General features: G+C 43.7%; 1 protein-coding gene across 2 annotated transcripts in view; it reads right to left on the bottom strand.

Moving 5' to 3' along the window:
* LOC144686637 (integrin alpha-6-like) overlaps window positions 1–23007 on the bottom strand; it is a 122161-nt gene extending 99154 nt beyond the window's left edge. For both annotated transcript variants that reach the window (XM_078552101.1, XM_078552102.1), the window contains exon 1: window positions 22689–23007. In XM_078552101.1, coding sequence (XP_078408227.1) covers window positions 22689–22864 — 176 coding nt within the window. In that variant the 5' untranslated portion in view covers window positions 22865–23007. The remainder of the gene's footprint in view (window positions 1–22688) is intronic.
* Between the last annotated feature and the right edge of the window lie 2043 nt (window positions 23008–25050).

A 25050-nucleotide genomic window follows, 5' to 3' on the forward strand; every position in this document is an offset into this window, starting at 1 on the left:
GAATCATTCATCTACAGAGTGTTTCAGTAGGAGCTGTGTTGAAATGTTAGGTGACGAATGCATGAATGTTTGGAAGTATTTTATTGGGAAGTAGAAGAACTGCAAGAGATGCTATTTAGAACTATTGATCTGGGGGTGTGGCTGGAATAGTTCAGGTGAAACACTGGTCAACCAACTGTTGACAAAGATCTTCGGCTCTAGGCTGGTGTTTTCTTTTCAGTTATTGGGGTCTTCTTCGTCAAGTGACAGGAGGTGCTGGTTTCATCCAGTTTCCCCATTGCACAGTAAATTGATGCATAGCACAACAGACAATTATGAGTAGGGACACATTCTTCAGCTTAATTGCAGAAAAGTCCTAGACCTATACAGCAAAATCTTTGCTTTAGCACTGCAACAATTTTCTCAATGACACCTCTTGTTGACCTCTGGCTGTAGTTATGATTATTACATTTCAACCAACATGTGAGAGTTTTATACAGGTATCACCAGCCAGATGTCAAGGAGATGGTACTGGTCAGTACTAGTCACTGAAGCCAACCACTGACATGCTGCGCTGGGTTAAAGGACAATGGAAGATGGGATGGAGCGCGTCTGGAGGACTCACTCAAAGTTATTAAGACAGCTGCCTGGAAAGCAGCAAGACCTACATGATCTGATCCTGATGGTGATCACACAACAGCTGAGCTTTACAGGAGTGAAAGCCTTTATGATTCATGAAGATTGCTGTCTTATTGGGAGCTCTAATAGCTATATTGGTCCAGTCAATGATACCCTGTACTGTACTTTGGGGAAACCCACAATATGTATAAAGCCCAGGTCCAATTTCTGCGGGTTTCCAAATGACTGGCGTTAGCAAATAGGACATCAGCCATCTTGATCCAGGCATACGCTGCAGATTGATTAATTGTACGGACATTCCCTGTTGCAGTCTGGATGAAGCCAGAGGTCAAAAAATTGAGTGTTTTTGTTAATTCCACAGCCATAGGCAATGCAGCACCTCTAAAAGCGGAAACAATTTTGTTTTTTAAATTGCCGATTTACAGATTACCATCCCAAACTTGACCTGATAAATAATAACATGAATATATTAATTGAGACCACCACATCCCTCACGAGGCCACTAGTGGTGCTTTTGAATAATGCCTGAGAAATTCAGCAGGTCAGTGAAGGGCATCATTAATATTTACATGCAGGAATTCAGGCTGTGGTACTATTCCCAAAGACAATGTAAAAAGAAGCTCAATTATTAAAAACAAGCATTATTTAACTTTGAAATCGCCCAGCTCTGGTTTAATCCAATAATAAAGGATTAGCTCAATTGAGATTTACCAGCATATTTTATTTAGTGATTACAGGTATAATCTACAACTTTTCTCAAGAGTGCCATTTTAATATGTTCACATAGCTATAATAGTCTATTTCTAGTCAGCATTGCGGTTCTCTCATGAAAGACATCCTGTATTGATGTCTGCCTTCCAGTTACTGCACTTAACTGTGATCATTTTGAGTTCCTGCGGTAGCCTCAACTTACTTGCTGAAACAGATAATATTAACACCTTATAGCAGTGCATTTAATAATACCTAAAAATCATTGCAAACAGTAGTGGCAAAATTGACAGCATTTCAGAAACTTTTGAAGCTACCTGTATTTTTAAAACTTTTGAAGCAACCAGAGAGATCCTAGGTTTGATCAGTAGCCTGTTATCCCTATTGGAGGTACACATTTAACAGAAAGAAATTATGGGAGAAATTTTCCCCCCCCGTTTGGAGGGGGGCACGCCTCCGATCGGTGCCCCAAATCGGGGGCACGCCGCCCCTTTACGTGGGGGGGCCAATTAAGGCTATGCACTATCAGTGTGGTGGGGGTGGGGATTCCCTCAGCCAGGAGTGTGCTCTTTTGCGTATGTGCGCGAAAGAGCGCACAGATCTCCCTGAGGCTAAGTGCTGCCTCAGAGAGATTGGCTCAGGTTTAAAATTTGTAATACAAATGATAAAAAAAATTCCCTGACATACCCCCACTCGTGACAGTGTCACATGAGGGGACATGTCCATAACTTTTAATGAAACCTTTAATAAAAATTTAAATACCCTCATGAAACCTCATCCCACCCGTGGATGAGGTTTCATGCTTTTTCCAAAGCCTGCCAGGGCTCTCGGCCTGCCCACCAACCTTAAGGTGGGATGAGCAAATCCATTCATGACTTTAATTACTTTTTCAATGGCCTCAATAGGCCGTTAACAGGTCGGCGGGCACACAACTGACTCGGCTGTGCCCCCGCCGATCTGAAAATGGAAATAACACAGGGTGACGTCAGGAGTTCTACCTAATGTCATCCCGTGTTGGCGAACGGGCCCCGCCCCCGCTCGAAAACCGGAAGATCCTGCCCTACATTACCTAAATATGCCAATCGATCCAATAAGCCCTTTTGACATTTACTCTCCAAATCACATTTAATCTGCCTGTTACTATAGCTCTCCAACTCCTTTTCCTTCACCCATTTATCCAATTTAACCTTGAATGTTGACAGTTTATTTCTCAGAAGTGAATTCCACAGTCTCACAACTGTGTAGAAGTTCCTTCTGCCCTTTGTTCTAAAATCACTTACCCTTATATCTATGGCCTATCATTCTAAAATCCTCAATTATTTAGTCAATTTAGTGGGATTCCAACAATGCACACAGTGCTCCAGCTAAGATTTTAAAGTTTTATATAGGCTCAATATTATCTCATGGCTTTTTAAAATCTATACCCCTGGAGATAAAAGGCAGAACTCTATTATTTTTATTACAGCCTTATCAATCTGAGGTGCTCCCCTTGTAGTCCTGTGAACCTGTACCTCTAACTCTCCCTGCTCAACATCACCAATTTCCATTCAAAGTATAATTACCATGATTATGTTTTCACCAAATTGCATTAAATTACATTAACCATCTAAAGAACTCAATTTTATTTGGGCTCTGCATCCCTGTGCATCCAATGCTGGATGTCTTATCAATGCAGCCCAAGAACTTGGTCAGCACAGACTGCAGACTATGGTATAATGCAGCAGTGATCATGGTATTAATACAGCCTGAGACTTGAGTCACCACCAAGCTGCCACAGACTGCCAGCTACAGTATTAATGCAGCAGTGGCTGTCATATTAATACATCATTAGGGACTTGTGCCAGGAAACATTACTCTGAATTAAAATTTTAATTCTTTTATGTTGCGAAGGACCATTTCCTAAAGATTGAATGTTCTGTGGCTTTACAAATTCAACAGGTTATGTTTAAACTAATACACAATCAGATGGTTGAAGTGTTTGTGGAATTTATTGCAAGCTGATAAAATAATAGAACATTCTTTCACATTATTACAGCTTACAATTTATATTAGAAAAAATTATAGCTAATAGTTCCTCTACACTAGAATTAATATTAAGCGGAATGTGCCATTGGTATCAGTTATATCCAGTTATATCTTAACAGTTCACCTCCAACCTCCAAAACACCATCCCCACCCCAGACTTCAGATACAATTCAATGGTACAGATTAGATTGAAATAACAACTCGCATCTGTTCCTTCACACCACTAACCACCAGAAGTTCATTTATTCACAGTTCAGCAACAACTGCCTGATGCCCTTGTTTTGTACTAGAGAGTGATGCTCAAGATTAAAATTATCTGTCAGTTTGAGAAAAAAAACTATAAACCTGATACATGACCTTGCGTTCAAAGGCTTTTTATTTTCTGGGAGAAAAATAACCCTTAGACAATTTCATAACAAAAAGCACAGATCATGCAATTGTCGATCACTTCTTGAAAATGCTAAAATGAGAATGGGAATGTTTTTGTACATTCATGTTTTCTCTTGGGCTAGGAGAAAAGCAGCAACTACATTCTTAAAGAGACAACTACAATTCTAGAGAGTTCTACAATTCCTACCTGACTGATTTACAGTTCCATCTTGTGTGGCTAGTTCATCTCAAAACTGGAATAGATAACACTGTCATTTTATAGCTACAGTGGAAGTGTGATGGCAACCCCAAGGAGAATTCTAAAATGTTCTCATCAAGAACATTAGTAGTGTTGAATAATTTCAGCATTGAACGAAATGATAAAACATTTCAAGAGTCAGTAAAACACATACCTCATCGCGACCCAATTTACTTTTAAAACAGGACATGCAGGTAATTTACATCAACTTACTTCTTAGTTGTTGGGATACTTTATAGAGGCTGTCCCAAAAACTATAATTTAATAGGCTCCTCAAGGAAACCAAGTACAAATCCAAGCCTTCACTAATTTCAACCAAGAGATGTTAGAACCACAATGTCTTCTGGTGAAGATATATGCACAGGCCACAATGATAAAGGAACAACAAACACACAAGGGTGAATTTTTGTCTCGAACAATCAGGAATTCCAACACTCCGGACTGCCCGGTGGTTCAGTGAGCATGCGCCATGTAGTGCAGTACTGAAGTATAACAATATACGAAACTGGAATAGGAGTAGGCTATTTGGCTCCTGGATGCTGCTCTGCCATTCAATAGGATCACGGCTGATCTGATTGCAACCTTAACTCCACTTTCGTGCCTGGCCCCTATAATTCTTGACCCCTTGAAGATCGAAAATCGGTTACCTTAGTCTTAATATATTCAACGACCCAGTCTCCACTGAACTCCAGGGTAGCAAATCCCAAAGATTAACAACCCTCAGAAGAAATTCTCCTCCTGGTCTTAAATGGGAGGCCTCTTAATTTGAAACTGTGCCCCCTAGTTTAGATTCCCCAACAAGAGGAAAACATCCTGGGAACTTGTGCCAAAATTCGGACAGCTGTCTCACAGACTAGTCAAGCAACAGCCCAACAGACATACTCATGGAATCATACCATACAGATCATATCCCAGCCACCACCATCACCATCCCTGGGTATGTCCCGCCCAACCTGCAGGGCAGACCCAGCAGAGGTGGCGACAGTGATATACAGTCAGGAGGAAGTTTCCCTGGAAGTCCTCAATATTGGCTCCGGGCCCCAAGAAGTTTCATAGCTTCAGGTGAAACATGGGCAAGGATACCTCCTGCTGATTACCACATACCCACCCACCCCCACAAGCCCACTGCCCCTTCAGCTGACGAATCAGTACTCCATGTTGGACACTTGGAGGAAGCACTGAGGGTGGCACGAGCGCAGAACGTATTCTGGATGGAGGACTTCAATGTCCATCACCAAAAGTGTCTTGGTAGCACCACCACAGGCCGAGCTAGCCGAGTTCTGAAGGACATAGCTGCTAGGCTGGGCCTGCGGCAAGTGATGAGGGAACCAATAAGAGGGGGAAAACATACTTGACCACATCCCCACCAACCTGCCTGCCGCAGATGCGTCTGTCCATGACAGTATTGGTAAGAGTGACCACCACACAGTCCTTGTAGAGATGAAGTAATGTCTTCACATTGTAGATAGCCACACAACACAATGGAGGTTAAATGCGGTAGACTTCGAACAGGTCTAGCAGTTCAAACCTGGGCATCCATGAGTCACTGTGGGCCATCAGCAACAGCAGAATTCTACTCAGCTACAATCTGTAACCTCATGGATTGGCACATCCTTCACTCTACCATTACCTCCAAGCCAAGGATCAACCCTGGTTCAAATGGAGAGTGCAGGAGGGCATGCCAGGAGCCATACCAGACATACCTAAAAATAAGGTGTCAACCTGGTGAAGCTACAAAGCAGGGCAACTTGTGTGCTAAACAGCATAAGCAGCAAGTGATAAACAGAGTCAAGTGACTCCACAACCAAATGGATCAGATCTAAGCTCTGCAGTCCTGCCACAGCCAGACATGAATGGTGATGGACAATTAAACAACTCACAGGAGGAGGCGGCTCCACAAATATCCCCATCCTCAATGAATGAGGAGCTCAGCACATCAGCGCAAAAGCTAAGCCTGAAAGTATTTGCAAAAATCTTCAGCCAGAAGTGCCGAATGGATGATCCAACTCAGCCTCCTCCAGAAGGTCCCCAGTATCACAAATGACTGGCATCAGCCAATTTAATTCACTCCACGTGATATCAAGAAACGGATGACGGCACTGGATACTGCAAAGGCTATGGGCCCTGACAACATTCCAGCAATTGTACTGAAGACTTGTGCTCCAGAACTTGGTGCGTCCATGCCAAGCTGCTCTAGTACAGCTACAACACTGGCATCTAGCCATCAATGTGGAAAATTACCCAGATATACCCTGTACACAAAAAGCAGAACAAATCCAACCCAGCCAATAACCACCCCATCAGTCCACTCTCGATCATCAATAAAAGTGATGGAAGGGGTCATCAACAGTGTTTTCAAGTGGCACTTCCTTAGCAACAGCCTGCTCAGTGACGTTCAGTTTGGGTCCCACCAGGGACACTCTGCTTCTGGCCTCATTACAGCCTTGGTTCAACGTGGTCAAAAAAAGAGCTGAACTCCTGAGGTGAGGCGAGAGCAACTGCCTTTGACATCAAGGCAGCATTTGACCGAGTGTGGCATCAAGGAGCCCTAGCAAAACTGGAGTGGATGGGAATCAGGGGGAAAACTCTCCACTGGTTGGAGTCATGCCTAGCGCAAAGGAAGATGGTTGCGGTTGCTGGAGGTCATTCATCTCAGGTGCAGGACATCACTGCAGGAGTTCCTCAGGGTAGTGTTTTAGGCCCAAACATCTTCAGCTGCTTCACCAATGACCTTCCTTCCATCATAAGGGCAGAAGTGGCAATGTTTGCTGATGATTGCACAATGTTCAGCACCATTCGTGACTCCTCAGATACTGAAGCAGTCCATTTCCAAACCTGGATAATATCCAGGCTTGGGCTGATAAGTGGCAAGTAACATTCTCGCCAAACAAGTGCCAGGCAATGACCATATCCTACAAGAGAGAATCCAATCATCGCCACTTGACATTCAATGGCATTACCATCACTGAATCTCCCACTATCAACATCTTGGGGGTTACCATTGACCAGAAACTGAACTAGTCATAAATACTGTGGCTATAAGAGCAGGTCAGAGGCTAGGAATCCTGCGGCAAGTAACTCACCTCCTGACTCCCCAAATTCTGCCCACCATCTACAAGGCACAAATCAGGAGTGTGATGGAATACTCTCCACTTGTCTGGATGACTGCAGCTCCAACAACACTCAAGAAGCTTGACACCATCCAGGACAAAGCAGCCCACTTGATTGGCACCCCATCCACAAACATTCACTCCTTCCGCCATCAATGCACAGTAGCAGCAGTGTGCATCATCTACAAGGTGCACTGCAGGAATTCTCAAGGCTCCTTAGGCAGCACCTTCCAAACCCACAACTGCTACCATCTAGAAGGACAAGGGCAGCAGATACATGGGAACGCCACCACCTGGAGATTCCCCTTTAAGTCATTCACCATCCTGACTTGGAGATATATCACTGTTCCTTCACTGTTGCTGGGTCAAAGTCCTGGAACTCCCTCATAAACAGTACTGCGGGTGTATCCAAAACATATGGACTGCATCAGTTCAAGAAGGCAGTTCACCATCACCTTCTCAAGGGCAATTAGGGATGGGCAATAAATGCTGGACTAGCCAGTGGTGCCCACATCCCATAAATGAATACAAAAAAAAATCCTCAACAAACTCCCTGTCAAAGCCCCTCAGAATTTTGTCTGTTTCAATAAGATCACCTCTCATTCTTGTAACTCCAATCATTCTTGTAACTCCAATAAGTATAGGCCCATTCTGCTCAACCTTTCTCATAAGACACATCTGTTCAGGAAGCTGATTCCTGAACATTCTCGGAATCGTACCCAATGCAAGAATGTCATATTTTAAATAAGAATATCAAAACTGCACAACACTCTAGGTGTGGTCCCACCAACGCCCTAAGGAGACTCTTTATTGAAATATTTGGACCTCAGCAGTTGGAGCACATACGCTGAGTTCAAGAGTGCAGTGTGTCGGGTGAGGAGCCCAAGGAAGGGGGTCTGCGCACCAGGGAGAAGGGGCAGGGGGGGCTGGGCCCAGGGATCTGCATCCCGGGCTTTTGGGGGGTGGAGGAGTGGGCAGGGGGGCATGCACCCCAGGGATTGGGTGTGAACCAGGGGGAGGAGAGCCCACACTGGGTCAAACATTGCCACCTGAACGTGTGGAGCTGAGACAGGGCCTGAGCTCTGCTCCCGGCCGGGGTTATTTCCCCTTTGGCAACGTAAATAAAAGGACTCAGCCCCAGTGGCTGCCTGCCTCCACAAAGCCAGCATGGATCTGTTAAGGCCAAATCATGTTTAACTAACTTGATTGAGTGTTTTGATGAAGTAACAGAAGGTTGTTGATGTGGGGTGCATGGACTTCCAAAAGGCATTTGACACAGTGCTGCACAAGCGATGTGGAATAAAAGGGACAGTAGCAACATGGTTTGAAATTAGCTGAATGACAGGAAACAGGGTAGTGGTTAATGAATGCTTTTTGGGCTGGCAGAAAGTTTATAGTCGAGTTCCCCAAGGATCAGTGTTGGAACCCCTGCTCTTCCTGATATATATGAATGACCTAGACCTTGGTGTACATGGCATAATTTTAAAATTTTACAGACTCTACAATACTCGTGAGGATTGTGAACTGTGAGGGAGATACTGTAGAACTTCAAAAGGAGATAGACAAGTTGGTAGAATGGGAACAGTTGCAGGTAAAATTTAATGCATAGAAGTGTGAAGTGATTAATTTTGATAGAACGGATACAGAGAGATAATATAAAAGTATAGGGGACAATACTCAAGGGGGTGCAGGAGCAAAAGGGACCAGGGTGTACTCTTGAGTATACCAATAAAATAAACTAATAAACAAATTAGACAATGAACTGCCCCTTACAGGAGCACTGTAACAAAAACAAAACTTTAAAGAAACTTTACAAATTAAAATAACATTTGGGGGTAGATAATACACTCCAGTCCCTGCATGTCCACTGGTTGTGCGGGGCCTCAAGCATACTGCGGACACCGTGTGCTTCCTCTCCAGCACCCAGGCATGAATGTAGCCACAGAAGAGAGCCAGACAGACAGGTCAAATGACCAACCCCCCCCACATCCGCCCACTGCCTGGACCTGTTAATGACCATCTTTGCTAGGTTCAGGAACAGGCTAATGAGGAAATCCTCCACCCTGCTTTCCTCGTCTGCATTAGGTGTCAAAGATCAGGAGGTGGGGCTTAAATGCAAACAAAGCTTGAGGAACAGCCCCCTCAAATAGTGGAACAGGGGCTGCAACCTCAGGCAACCTGCATACACGTGGAACATGGACTCGTCTAGGCTGCAGAAATTACAGTGAGCAATCTTAATTTTTTGTTACATGGGACTGCTGTGTGCAACACCCTCCACACCAAATGGAAAAGGGAAGAGCTCTTTTTAGAAGGCCCCATGGCCTCAACATCAGGGTACAGAACGCCATGGCGCGTCCGAGCGGCCGGCGAGGAACTGGAGGGTTTGCAGCAGCAGCCCATACAGGAAACCCCTCTGTGCAGAGCGAAGTGGTACGAAGGGGATTTCTGCAAATTGTGGGGCAGAAGTTCCCGAGGGAAGTTCCAGGGCCAATGTGAAATTCTGTCCAAACAGGGTCGGTTCAGATGGGAGTCCGCCGTGTGCTTGAGTTGCCTCGACACTAAGAGTACAGCCAGGGCCAAGGACCATATTTTTAAGGCTCTGGATGACTTTGGCCACAAACTGGACATTGACAGACACACGACGCGCAAGTTCTTGTGACATCGTCTAGCATGCTCCTATGCCATCCAGCACACCCCCAATTCTGGTCACCCTAGCAGCCGGAGCTCTCTTCTGCCAGCCACAAGAACGGGTATTGGTGGAGATGCAAACTCCTGAGCAGCAGTTTTCGGACAATAGCCGCTACTCCTGAAGGGAGAGAGCTCTGGCGTGACGCAACTATGTTCCTGGGTGTATATGTGCATAAATCATTTAAGGTGGCCGGACAGGTTGAGAGAGTAGTTAATAAAGCATACAGCATCTTGGACGTTATAAGTGGGACATGGAGTACAAAAGCAAGGAAGTTATGTTAAACCTGTATAAAGCATTGGTTCGGTCTCAACTGGAGTGTTGCATCCAGTTGTCTTATGAGGAAAGATTGGACTGGGTTTGTTTCCAATGGAGTTTAGAAGAGTGAGGGGTGATTTGATTGAAGTATACAAGATCGTGAACAGCTTTGACAAGGTTGAAAGAATGTTTCCTCTTGTGAGTGAGTCCAGAACTAGGGCGCACTGTTTTAAGATTATGGGTCGCCCTTTTCGGACAGAGATGAGGGCAAATTTTTTCCCTGAGGGTTGTGCGACTTTGGAACTCTCTGCCTCAGAAGGTGGTGGAGGCAGTGTCATTGAATATTTTTAAGGCAGAGGTAGATTGATTCCCTTGCCTAACAAGAATCTCAGGTTATCAGGGTTGGATGGGAATGTGGAAATCGAAACAAGATGATCAGCCATGATTTATTGAATGGTGGATCAGGCTTTAGGGGCCGAATAGTTTACTCCTGTTCCTATTTCTTATGTTCTTATATACAGCAAGGCTTCCCTACTTTGATACTCCATCCAACTTGCAATAAAGGCCAACATTCCATTTGCCTTCCTAATTATTTGCTGCACCTGCATACTGACTTTTTGTGATTCGTGTATAAGAGCACCCAAAACCCTCTGCACTGCAGCATTCTGCAGTCTCTCTCCATTTAAATATGTTGCTTTTCTATTCTTCCTGCCAAAGTGGATAACCTCATACATTCCCCACATTGCGCGCCATCTGCCAAATTTTTGCCTACTCACTTAACCTATGTATGCCTATGCAGACTCTTGTGTTCTCCTCACAGCTTGCTTTCTTCCCTATGTTTGTATTTGTATGTCCAAAGTCCCTGAACAGTGTATTTGCATGGCTATCAAATAAGAGCAGGATCAAGTTCAGCTGCAGTTATCCTCCCCTCACCAACCTGAATGAATAGCCTTTCAACACTCATTGGCCCATAACTTCAGTGGAGAGGCAATTGGGTCAGATTTCCACTCCGCTCCTAGTTTCTTTCCCTAAAATGAAGCCGCTCCTGTCTCGCCCAACCTTCAGATTCGGAGTGGGCGAGATCACTCCAGTGCAGCATGTTCCCATAGCCTACTGTCGAGTCCAGGAGAGTCGAAGGCAAGTTTGCCATGCCCTTTTTATACAACACCAGCTGCCGTAATCCAGGTAAGTTTAAAAGGTCCAGCCACTTTGACAAGCCAGAGAGAAGGTAAGTGTTCAAGGTTAGTGGATGGGTAGGATTTGGGTAGGTGTTAGAAAAGAGACACAGGCCGGGCCATCGGGAGGAAGTCAGGGTAGGTCAGTGCTTTGGTTATCCAGAAGCGGTTTTAATTCTTCTAAGTTTTTCTGGATGACTTGCTGTATGACATTCAGAACCAATCCAAAGTATGCGATTTAAATCGCATTATTGGATGGTTCCCAGGGCAGGGCAATTGCCCAAAGGAAATTTGAACTTCCCAGGCAATTGCCATACAATCCTTATCTGGGAACTTCCTGGAGCTTGGAAGTTACAGTCCAATATGTAAGCTCATGGAAAGAAGAGCATTGGCGAAGTGCTTTGCTTTATTCTTCCTAGGAAATTCCACCTTATAGTCATATTCATCAGCTGCATGCCCAGGAACTCTAATGGAGAGGAAAGTAGGAAAATAATAAATCAGATGATTTTTGTAAAAGGTGTGGGAAATGACATATCTAGTCCAAACCGAAATCAATTGCCCGAAGTATATAGATGAGCAAACATTTATGTTCCCTACAAGTATTTTGCCCGGGCAGCAGGTGAAGCAGAAAGAATATGTAGTTGTAAATGCTCATACCTGGCTTCGATCATTGATGTTTTGCCAATCTGAATATTATCTTCTGCCTCTTGAAACCACATTGTTGCATCAAAAATATAAATTTCTAGAGAGGAAAGTTCTCCCAAATTAATTTGGCCTACATTTATATACTTTCAAATAGACTCTTGCAGCACAATCAGGAAGCTTTCACAAATTCTATAGAACATGGTGATTGCACTGATGTTATGCAACGATCAATTTTGAGAGGCGAGGCTCTTGGCACAGGCTATATAAGCTGATACTGCAGTCAGTGCTCTGTACTACAACATTTCAAGCAGATGCACACGTTACAATAAAAACCTCATTTTCAGAAAAATACATCTTTTATGGCCCTTTATGCACTTATCGCCATTACATTTATATTACAGAGGAGAATAAAGTGAATTTTGTGTAAAAGGAGGGGAGGAGCCAGGCAAGCCAACAATGAGTGCAACCAATGGGGAAAGCAATTGCATATTTCCGCAGTAGGCTGCAATTGAGGACAGAATGAAAAGCATCCAATGTTTTTGTCAGCTTATAGTAACTTAATAAGATTTGTGTCTTCATTCACAAAAAGCAAAACATGAATACAATTTACTAAATGAAGTAGTTACCTTTCTTAATCCAAATATTTGCTAAGTAACAATTGTTTTTCTTTCCTCGACAGGAGAAAGAGCAGGTAACCACAGTATGGCCAGCAGCCAGTTCTGCTCCATTTACAGTTTGTCTACCAGGTGTCGTACTCTTCTCCAGCAAAAGCTTCAACCACTGCACCCCACCTTGCCCAAGGTAGTTTCTAGAAGTCCTTTTATACTTGCAGCAGTAGGGTCCAAAGCTTAAAATTTCCTTGTGCTGTTTTTCTGGTTCATATATCTAGAGCTGCTGCTTCCAAGGAAGACCCATTGGAAGATACAAGTTGTTGATTCTGTGGCTTACTTCCATGCTGAAAGAGAGATCCAGCAACAGCTCACAAGACCCTCGTGAAAAAAAAAACTGTCTCCAATACCACTGGGACAACAAAAAGTCCAATGGCAAGTGACTGAGTTTGCTCACAGCTGCACTAACCTAAATGCACATACCTGGCAAAGATCATCTTCAAAATCATTTAATGCAGGAATACTTGCACAATTTATACTGTTATTAATATAATACTTTGCTCTCAGTGTGTATTCCTTCAACAAGTGTGCTCAACAAGGAGGACATGCCTAATGAACTGCATTAATGCACTTCAGAAAAATGCAAGTGTTGCAATCACCAACTGCTGTTTCAATGTTTGATTAATGAAATGTTCATTATTTACTTAAAGAAATGAACCCTACAGCTGAGGCCTATATATAAAAAAATCACTGGTGCTTTTTTATATTAAACACATGACAAACATCTTAATACCTCCATCACAAATGATGTAGCTATATTTGCAAAATAGCTTTAGAAAACATTGCCAACACAAGCAGATGACATATGCAGAGCAGATTTCATATCAAATATTTTTTTTTTTTTTAAAAGTTGCATTTGTAGTTATTTCTAGCTGCCATCCCTTCACCAATTCACTGCTGTTCTCAAGTGGAATTTGCCAAATTTGCCAGGCACAATGCTGCTCACTTACGATAGTGATGCTGCCGACAAGGGGCATCCATAAAGAATGGCACGGTAAAAGGCTTTTGTGAAGTTATGAATTATGCTTTTGTCAAGTTTTACATTGAGCCTAAAAATGTCACTTAAAAATTTAAATATAAAACAATACAAACAAAAAAAATGGTACCCACCTACAACACTCCTGAGCAGCTAATTCAATTCTAGACAGATGCATGGATTAAACAGTTAAACCACTATCTATTAGTGATACACATACCCTACAGAAAAAAAATCTCTATGAATGTGCCAGATTACATTTCAGAAGTGTAATGTCAGCATTGTGCTTACAAGAATAACAGTTCACTCAATATGTACAATTGGAGTTTTGTAACCAGCAATTTTACAGTTGGCTAATTATGAAAGTTAATTGCTTAGCTAACTAGTCTCTGCACTATTAGAGCAACAGTCAAACTTTTCAGATCTGAGAAGGGGAAAACAACAATAAAATATTTAAGTTGCTGTTGGTGGGCAAGCATGGTTAGGCTACAGACATGACATCAAGAATACTGCTCTGCCTAACTTAAAATTCACCAAAGCCAATCAGGAGACCCTGATCTTCCAGCAAAAGGCTTGTTTTGAATCAAAAGTATGTGGGTGGAGCATGAGAGGGGGTGGGGTTTGATTATACTGGTGAGAGTATCGAATTCAAATTCACTCAAGGTTAAGAAACTTGCAGGACTAATTTCTAAGCACAGGCATTAGAAATTAATATCAAACATGGACTACAGACAACCACTCAACAAAAGCTGATCATTCATCATATCCTGAAGGGGGAGGATGACAAGGCAGAGGTCATGGTACATGTTGGTACCAATGACATAGGTAGAAAGAGGGATGAGGTCTTGCGACAAGAATTCAAGGAGTTTGGCAGTAGACTAAAAAGCAAGATCTCTCGGGTTGTAATCTCTGGATTACTCCCAGTGCCACGTGCTAGCGAGCTCAGAAATAGGAGAATAGCGCAGATGAATATGTGGCTTAAGAGTTGGTGCAGGAGGGAGGGTTTCAGATTCCTGGATCACTGGGACCATTTCTGGGGAAGGTGGGACGTGTACAAGCGGGACGGTCTACATCTGAACCAGAGCGGGACTAACATCCTTGCGGGCAAGTTGCTCGTGCTGTTGGGTGGAGTTTAAACTAATTCAGCAGGGGGAGGGGACACAGAACATTAGCAGAATAGGGACACATCATAATACAGTAAAACAATCAAGTCAGAGAGAGTACAGCTGCAATAAGCTTCAAGGGAGTAAGGCAAAGCTGGATGCTTCTACTTTAATGCCAGGAGTATTACAAGTAAAACGGATGAGTTAAGGGTGAGGATTGATACGTGGAATTTTGATATAGTAGCCATCACTGAGACGTGGGTGAGGGAAGGGCAGAATTGGCAGCTCAACATTCCGGGATATAGAATCTTCAGGCGAGACAGGGGAGGGGGTAAAAGAGGAGGAGGCGTTGCATTATTAGTTAAGGAGTCCATTACTGCAGTAAGGAGAGATGATATCTTGAAGGGGGCATCGAATGAAGCTTTGTGGGTAGAGTTTAGGAATAAAAAAGCGGCAAACACATTATTAGGTGTTTATGTTGGACCCCCAGATAGTCAGTGGGAAATTGAGGAGCAAATATATGTGCACAATTTGTAGAAGTGTGTAAAAACAATAACAATATTAGGTGATTTCAACTTTCCCAACATCAATTGGGATAGACAGTGTTAAGGGCTTGGATGGAGTGGATTTCTTGAAATGTGTACAGGAGAACTTTTTAGGTCAATATGTAGAGGGTCCAACAAGGGACGGTGCATTGCTGGACCTAATTCTGGAGAATGAAGCTAGACAGGTGGCTGAGGTGGTGGTGGGCGAGCATTCTAGTGACAGCGACCACAACATGGTACAGTTTAAGTTTGTTATGGACAAAGAAATTGACAAGTTGCAAAAAAATGTTTTGGATTGGGGGAAGAGTGGATTTTAGTAAAATAAGGCAGGATCTGGCCAACGTAGACTGGGTACAGTTACTTGTGGAGAAATCAACAGAGGAACAGTGGGGGTGTTCAGAAAGAAAATGGGTAGGGTACAGGCTCAATATGTTCCCTCTAGGGTAATAGGAAGGAGTAACAAGCCCAAAGAGCCATGGATAACTAGAGATATTCAGGTTACGATGAGAAGGAAAAGAGAGGCTTTTAGCAGGTACAAGGGAAGCAAATCAGCAGAGACATTAGTGGAGTATAGACAGTGCAGGATGGAGCTTAAGAAAGCAATTGGGAGAGCAAAGAGGGGATATGAGAAAGCTCTGGCTGGTAAAAGTAGAGAAAATCCCAAGATATTATATAAGTATATCAATGGGAAGAGGATAACCAGGGAAAGAGTAGGGCCCATAAGGGACCAAGGGGGCAATCTATGGGTGGAGCCAGAGGACATCACTAGAGTGTTGAATGAATACTTCACGTCCGTCTTCACCCAAGAGAATGAGGATGGAAGTATTGAACTCGGGGAGAGAGACTACGAGGTTCTTAAGCAAATTGATATCGGGAGTGACAAGGTATTGGAGGTGTTGGCAGGCTTATAAGTGGACAAATCTCCAGGTCCGGATAATTTGTGTCCCAGACTGCTGAGGGAGGCAAGGGAGGAGATCGCAGGGGCTCTGATCCAAATTTTTAATTCCCCTCTGGCCATGGGGGAGGTGCCAGAGGACTGGAGAACAGCTAATGTGATTCCGTTAATTAAGAAGGGTTGTAGAGATAAGCCAGTGAGTATCATGTCAGTGGTAGGGAAACTATTGGAGAAATTTCTGAAGGAAAGTATCTATCTCCAATTGGAGAGGCAAGGTTTGATCAGGGCTGGTCAGCATGGCTTTATCAGAGGGAGGTCATGCCTAAAAAATTTGATTAAATTTTTTGAGTAGGTGACCAGGTGTGTAGATGAGGGTAGTGCAGTTGATGTAGTTTATATGGATTTCAGCAAAGCCCTTTACAAGGTCCCACATGGGAGACTTATAAAGAAGGCAAATGCACATAGGATACAGGGTAATTTGATAAGATGGATTCAAAATTGGCTTAGTTGTAGGAGGCAGAGCGTGATGACAGAAGGATGCTTTAGTGACTGGAAGCCAGTGTCCAGTGGCGTACCACAGGGATCTGTGCTCGGTCCCCTATTATTTGTCATTTATATAAACGACATAGATGACTATGTGGGGGGTAGGATTAGTAAGTTTGCGGATGACACAAAGATTGGCCGGGTGGTTAACAGTGAGGTTGAGTGTCTTGGGCTACAGGAAGATACAGATGGGATGGTCAAATGGGCAGATAAGTGGCAGATGGAATTTAACCCTGAAAAGTGTGAGGTGATACACTTTGCAAGGAGTAATTTGACAAGGAAGTATTCAATGAACGGCATGGCACTAGGAAGTTCTGAGGAACAAAGGGACCTTGGCGTGTGTGTCCATAGATCTCTGAAGGCAGAGAGGCATGTTAGTGGGGTGGTGAAAAAGGCATATGGAACACTTGCCTTTATCAATCGAGGCATAGATTACAAAAGTAGGGAGGTCATGTTGGAGTTGTATAGAACCTTGGTGAGGTCACAGCTGGAGTACTGTGTGCAGTTCTGGTCGCCACATTATAGGAAGGATGTGATTGCACTGGAGGGGGTGCAGAATAGATTCACCAGGATATTGCCTGGGATGAAATATTTAAGTTATGAAGAGAGGTTGGATAGACTTGGGTTATTTTCGTTGGAGCAGAGAAGACTGAGGGACGACCTGATCGAGGTGTACAAGATTATGAGGGGCATAGACAGGGTGGATAGGGAGCAGCTGTTCCCCTTAGTTGAAGGGTCAGTCACAAGGGAGCATAAGTTCAAAGTGAGGGGCAGGAGGTTTGGGGGGATATGAGGAAAAACTTTTTTACCCAGAGGGTGGTGACGGTCTGGAATGCGCTGCCTGGGAGGGTGGCGGAGGCGGGTTGCCTCACATCCTTTAAAAAGTACCTGGATGAGCACTTGGCACGTCATAACATTCAAGGCTATGGGCCAAGTGCTGGGAAATAGGATTAGGTAGGTAGGTCAGGTGTTTTTCACGTGTTGGTGCAGACTCGATGGGCCAAAGGGCCTCTTCTGCACTGTAATTCTGAGATATTTGATAAATCAAATACAGCATGACTGACTAACTTCACAAAAACATGTGTTCCATGTCGAGGAGACAAGTTCCATATCAAAGGAGCCAAGTCACCATTTATAATACCTACTTTTGAGCTCGACCTATAAAATATTTTGCTTTCCTTTCCACTCAGCAGACCTTGCTTAAGCATCATTATGTAATATTTCTAATAATTTACACATCCCACAATTTGGGGGTGGGGTGGAGAAGAGATGGTGGCACATCGTAATGTCACAGGACTAGCAATCGAGAGGCCCAGGCAAATGCTCTGGGGACATAGGTCCAAAACCCAACAAGGAGCTGCTGGAATTCAAATTCAAATAAATCTGGAATTTAAAGCTAGTCTCAGTAATGGTGACCATGCCAACTATTATCAAGTGTTGTAAAAACCCACCTGGTTCACTAATGCCCTTAAGGGAAGGAAGTCTGCCATCCCTATCCAGTCTTGTCACCATGACTCCAGACCCACAGCAATGTGGTTGACTTTTAACTGCCCTCTGAAATGGCCTAGCAAGCCACTCTGTTCAAGGGCAATTAGGGATGGCAACCAATGCTGGCCTAGCCAGAAATGACCACATCAAAGGTTACGGGGAGAAGGCGGGAGAATGGGGTTGAGAAACTTATCAGCCATGATTGAATGGCGGAGCAGACTCGATGGGCCGAATGGCCTAATTTCTGCTCCTATGTCTTAAGGTCTTATCTCAAGAAAGAAAAATTAAACATCTTAGCCAAAAGCAACCATTTCCAGTGTAACGAAGCAAAAATGCTATGTTGCCCAAGCCTCAACCTAGGATATTTTTCTCAATAATGAAATGTGGGTGGCCTGGCAAGGCTAGTATTTATTATCCATCCCTAATTGCCCTCAAGGAGGTGGTGGTGAGCCTCCTTTTGAATCTCTGCAGTCCACACAGTACAGGTACATCCACAGTGCTGTTATGGAGGGAGTTCCAGGGTTTGACCCAGCAATGAAGAAACAGCAATATATTTCCAAGTCAGAACTCTGGAGGGGCACTTGCAAGTGGTAGCGTCTCCATGCGTCTGCGTGGACAAGGTCACTGGTTTGGGAGGTGCTGTTGAAGAAGGCTTGACAAGTTGTTGTAATGCATCTTGCAAATGGTATACTCAGCTGGCACAGTGCTCCGATGATGGAGGAGCGAATGTTTAAGCTGGTGGAATAATGCCAATCAAGCTGGTTGCTTTGCTCTGGATGGTATCAAGCTTGTTGAGTGTTGTCAAAATAGCACTCATCCAGGCAAGTGGAGGGAATTATGTCACACTCCAGACTTATGCCTTGCACATAGTGGAAAGGCTTTGGGAATTCAAGTGAATGAAGAGATGCTGCCTAAGATTACTGTTGGAGGAACATTTGACGGTTAATTTTCACTTTTGGTACTTCTGGTGCAGAGTTTCACACACTCAATAACTTATATTTATATAGTGTCTTTAACAGAGTAAAACACCCCAAGGTACTTCACAGGAACATTACCAAACAAAATTTGGTGCAGCCAAATGAGAATATACTTGAGCAGATGATCTAAAGCTTGATCAAAGAGGGAGATTTGAAGGATTATCAGGAAAGGAAGGGAAATGAGGTTGATGGACACAGGTTTAGGGAGGGAATTCCCGAGCTTAGGGCCTTGGCAGCTGAAGGCACGGCTGCTAATTGTACAGTGTTAAAATTTGGATTGTTCAGAGGCAGGAAAGATAAAAATATAGCACTTGGTTTCAAATTTTAAAATATACAATTAAATCTCTGTTTCTCTCTCCACAGATGCTGTCAGACCTGCTGAGTTTTTCCAGCATTTTCTGTTTTTAATTAAAATCTCTCTTTTACAAAGTAACACCATTTCTACAATAGATTTAAGGGCAAGGGCAATATTTTGCTTTTCAAGAAAAACTATTTAACAACAATACATTCTCAGCTGCAAAATGTGCGATGAGTTCCTGCAACCTTACTCCCCAAAGATCAAGAGTATTCCCTCACTTATTTCAACCTCCTCCTCTCCCAGCACTGACCTTCTCCAGCCCTTTTCCATAAGACCATAAGACCTAGGAGCAGAAATTAGGCAAATCAGCCCATCGAGTCTGCTCTGCCATTCAATCATGGCTGATAAGTTTCTCAACCCCATTCTCCCGCCTTCTCCCCATAACCTTTGATCCCCTCACCAATCAAGAACCTATCTATCTCGGTCTTAAATACATTCAGTGACCTGGCCTCCACAGCCTTCTGTGGCAATGAATTCCATAGATTCACCACTCTCTGGCTAAAGAAGTTTCTCCTCACCTCTGTTCTAAAAAGGTCTTCCCTTTACTCTGAGGCTGTGCCCTCGGGTCCTAGTCTCTCCTACTAATGGAAACATCTTCCCCACGTTCACTCTATCCAGGCCTTTCAGTATTCTGTAAGTTTCAATCAGATCCCCCCTCATCCTTCCAAACTCTATCGAGTATAGACCCAGAGTCCTCAAATGTTCCTCATACGTTAAGCCTTTCATTCCTGGGATCATTCTCGTGAACCTCCTCTGGACCCTCTCCAGGGCCAGCACATCCTTCCTGAGCTACGGGGCCCAAAATTGCTGACAATTGCTTTCATATCCTGCTTCCAACCTCTCATCACCCTGTAACTTATCTCTCATCAAGTGTATCTCCTCTAGGAGACCTATCTGTACCACAAACCCTTCTTGACCTGGCTCCTTACCAAACAACTACCTCTCCTTGGCCTAATGCTTTCTCACATCATTAACAACTCCCTTCCTGCAGACTATTCCTCTACTTTTCAACACCACCATTACCCCATTTCTCAAACTTCTCCAATTACCACTCTATCTCTAATCTTCCTCACCTCCCCCAAGTCATCCAGCTCTGTGTCTTTTTTTCATAAATGTCTGAATTTTGGTTTTGTTCTGCACCCTGAACCAAGGCTATCCTGGTCAATCAACAAAGGCATCATTTTGACAGCAACCACAATGTATTAATCCCCTGTCTTCCTCAACATCTGTGGTATTCAGCAGTTAATCACACTATCCTCAATTATCTTTCCTCTGCAGTCCATTACTATGCTTCCACTTCTAAATATCCCCAAATCAAGAGATCTTCTTCATTCAATTCATATCCCACCCTCAGAGATACCTTGGAAGTGCCAAGCGAGGCTATTTCCAGAATTAAACCTTTGCCCTTCTTCCTTCCCCTCCACTGCCACTGAAACTCACCCCACTGCTCTCTTCACAGCCTGCTACATGCCATCCTATATAAAATTAGAATCAGAACCTTTAATTCTATCCCACACTAACTCCCCAATCGCCCCTGTCCTCCTCATCTTCTACTGGGCTCTTGTATTCTTAACACACTGAATTCAAAACCTTCACCCTCATTTAAGTCCTTCCAGAACTTCAATATTCCTCACTTCTTAAATCTCCTCCAACCTTACATGCAGGCACACATCATTCACTCTTCAGACTCTGGTCTGCATTGTATTTCCTCTACCTTGGTTTGCAGAGTCTTCAGGTGCTTTGATTACTCTAGAATGTTCTTCCTAAACCCCCTCACCCCTGCCTTGTTACATCCTAGCCCACTTTCAAAAGTCTCCTTTTAAGATCTTCATTTTTGACCCTGCGTACGGTCACCTCCTCTAATTCTTCGACTGCTGCTTGAAGTCTGTTTTTACCTTTGAATCACCTGGGGGTACATTCTCATGTTAAAAAAGGTGATATATGAATGCAACCTGCTGCCCTTGTGAAAATGAATCAACTCCAATCACATCACATGACGACGCCTATTTATGGCTCCACATCTAAAATATAGTCAATGATGATAAAAATGAAACAATTTCCAAATCATCATTGGTGTGAAATGAAGAATACTTGCTCGTGACAATGTGAGAAATCGGACGTTCCACAGACATGCAATTTGTCAGAATCCAGAGGAAAGGAAAAAAAAGCATTCAGCAGTTTTTCGTTTTAGAAGAATTTCGTTTGCTTGCCTCCCGCCCCCGCCCCCACCCCCAAGTATAGCCTCTGCACCACTTGAATGGGGTTCCGGGATTTCTGTGGAGTCACCACATGAAAACCAACACACCATAGCAACCAGACACGTCACCGTCACCCGGCGTCTGAGGAGGGAGCACCCCCCCGCACCGACCCGACTCCACCCCACCCCACCCCACCCCCAACACATTCCCAAAGTTTGTACATTTATCGTGCTGCATGTTGAAGAAACTTGCTATCACAAAATAATCGTTGTGCTGAGTTGGGCAAGACGTCCAAATCACCAGAGATTTTGCAACAATAGCAACCTTTTTTTTAAAAAAAGGCCACTACCACGTTTGCTCGGAGAACAACCTGCTTCGACGCTTCTTTGGTTAAAGGACAGCAGTTGAATGGTAATAAGGCTTTTCGGCTGAAGGCTCCGACCCTTTCACTGGAGACAATTGGGATCAGCTCGAGCTACAACCGAACTCTGGCAGACCGTGTGATCAGGTTCCTGGGGGGGGGGGGGGGGCGACAGCACTGCCCTGAATACCAATGATCATTACCCCCACCACCCAAACTATCACTAGCTGCTCCCCGCAACGCAACTGCTGCCCTTTTCAATCCAAACAACCCCTTCCAGTAGAGTACCCTATTTAGAATAAGACTTCATGTGTTGCAGTCAATACTAAAAAAAAACGCCCAGCATAAATCAGTGGGAATTTCACAACAATAAAGTTAAATATTGGCAGCATCTCCATGGGGTTAACCCCCGAATGACTGTTCGGGTATAAAACGTTGTCGGGTGGGGACTTGGGAGAGGCGGACATGACCTTTGGGCACCAGCCAGTTGCTAGTGAAGTTCACCCTGAACAGGTGGGGCAGAGGGAAACTTGTTGCTCCAGGGAGTTAGTGAACATTTCACACAATCTTAAAAAGTTCGATAAAGCTGTTCGGATGAAGTCACTTGAACTGAAGTGTGCAGTTATCCCGGGTTAAACCACGACACGCAGGGGGAACGTGCTCTTTCTTGCATTCCTCCACAGTTTGATAATACCGCCTGAAATTAAATAGACAAGAACTTACATTATTTCGTCCGTTGGCTTTAGCTGATGATGCAAAGCAAGAGAAAATCCAAACAAACTGGACGGGTCTCCTGTTTTTCTAATGAAATGTTCCGTATCCAAGTTAAAAGCTAAAGTCCATTTCTCGAGGGAAAACAAAGACAGGTAGATAAGAAACCACTGCTCCGGGGCCGCCATATCGGAAATGCTTCCTGATCTCTCTAAAACGCCGCCTAATGTTATGCCTCCTCTCCGGCTGTTATTCTGAGTAACCGCCTTGTGTTGAAGATGAGATTATAAAGTGACGGTGACGCCTCGCCCCGCTCCGCCTCTCTCTGCCACCATCAATGCCTCACCAATTCGCCGCTGGTAACCTGACCCAAGCCTAGATAGTTAGCCTCTCTACCCCACCCCGGCCCTACCTCAGACTCTCCCATCTACTGCAGACACCGCTCAAACTTGTCTCACTTCAACAAAACAAGAGCCTAATGTACAGGTATTTCAAACAAGAATCAGCAGCCCGGTCACTCAGCTAATCATAGAGAATAAAACCCCTAGAGGCGTTAATTGTTTTACTTTGCAATTTTATAGAAGCAACTAATTGTAAATTTGTTCTGTGAAAATCATTGGATTATTGTTTACTAGTAATGATAATGTAAAATTATATGGCCAACCTCTCCAATTGTTTCATGTCCATAGAGTACCAGAGTCACTCATGCACACAGGAATGAAGACTGATTCGATTTTTTCAACTCAAGTAACAATAGAGGGGAGGATAGTGGAACTGATGTGGGGGAGGGGGAGGGGAAGAAGGTAAGGAACTGAAAGACTTGTGGCTTTCACAACTTCTACAGACTTACAGCTACTTTACATTGAACTGTAGTCCTTGTAGGAAATGTACAAGCTAATTTGTTTACAGCAAGCTCCCACTGACAGTAATGCAATAATGACCAGATAATCTTTTTGGGATGTTGTTTGAAGGATAATTGTTAGCCGGGAAAACTGGGGTGAATACCCTGCTCTTCCTCGAAATAGTTTCATGGGATCTTTTACATCCACCTGAGAAAGCTAACAGGGTTTTGTTTTAATGTCTCAACCAAAAGGCAGAACCTCCAACAATCAACAGTGCAGTACTCCTTCATTACTGCACTGGAGTATCAGCCTAGCCTCGGTCCCTTTGTTTCAGAACATATAAATCCAGACATTCGCAGTGCGACCAGCACTGGAGCGTGATCTCAGTGAAGTGTGAAAGTTTGGTGAGCTGAGGGAGTTCAGTCAGGAGGGGAGGGAGGCACTCCTTTGCTTCTTCTAACTTTTCCACCCTGTAGAAATTGGTTCTTGCTCGACTACAGGGAAGAATGTAGCTATTTGGTGAGTATTTGGTGAGTAACCAATATATGATTAAGGTCTACTCTATTTCTAAGACTCAACTAGTACAGGAATTTGTGGTAAGATTTCCAGAAGGCATTTGATAAGGTGCCACATCAAAGGTTATTGTGGAAAATAAAAGCTCATTTGTAATGAGTGATGTGCCACAGGGATCAGAGCTGGAGCCTCAACTTTTTACAATTTATATAAATGACTTGGATGAAGGGACTGAAGGTATGGTTGCTAAATTTGATGACAACACAAAGATACGTAGGAAAGTAAGTTGTGAAGAGGATGTAAGGAGGCTGCAAAGTGGCATAGATAGGTTAAATGAGTGGGCAAAGATCCGGAAAATGGAGTATAGTGTGAGCAAATGTGAAATTGTAAATTTTGGCAGGAAGAATAAAAAAAAGCATATTATCTAAATGGTGAGAGGTTGCCGAACTCTGAGATTCAGAGGGATCTGGGTGTCCTGGTGCATGAGTCACAAAAGGCTAGTACGCAGGTGCAGCAAGTAATTAGGAAAGCTAGAACAAAAACAAAAATACCTGGAAAAATTCAGCAAGTCAGACAACATCTGCTGAGTGGGATACAGTTGACGTTTCGAGTCCGAATGACCCTTCATCAGAACTAAGAAATATAGAAATGAGATGAAATATAAGCTGGTACAGGGGGGTGAGACAGGTAGAGCTCGATAGGGGGGCCAGTGATAGGTGGAGGCCAAGAAGAGACTGCCAAAGATGTCATAGACAAAAGGACAAAGGGGTGTTGACGGTAGTGATATTATCTAAAGGATGTGCTAATGGGGACATTAAGGGTAGAAAGCAGGACAAGCTAGTGGCAGTTGGCCCTAGTGGGGGTGGGGTGGGTGGAAGGGATCGAAATGGGCTAAAAGGTGGAGATGAAACAATAGATCGAAATAAATTTAAAAATAGGTGGGAAAAGAAAAAATATATTTGTAAAAAAAAAATTATTGGAGAAAGGGGGATTGGAAAGGGGTGGGGATGGAGGAGAGA

The sequence above is a fragment of the Cetorhinus maximus genome, chromosome 11 (assembly GCF_964194155.1).
Source record: "Cetorhinus maximus chromosome 11, sCetMax3.hap1.1, whole genome shotgun sequence".
Classification (NCBI taxonomy): Eukaryota; Metazoa; Chordata; class Chondrichthyes; order Lamniformes; family Cetorhinidae; genus Cetorhinus; species Cetorhinus maximus.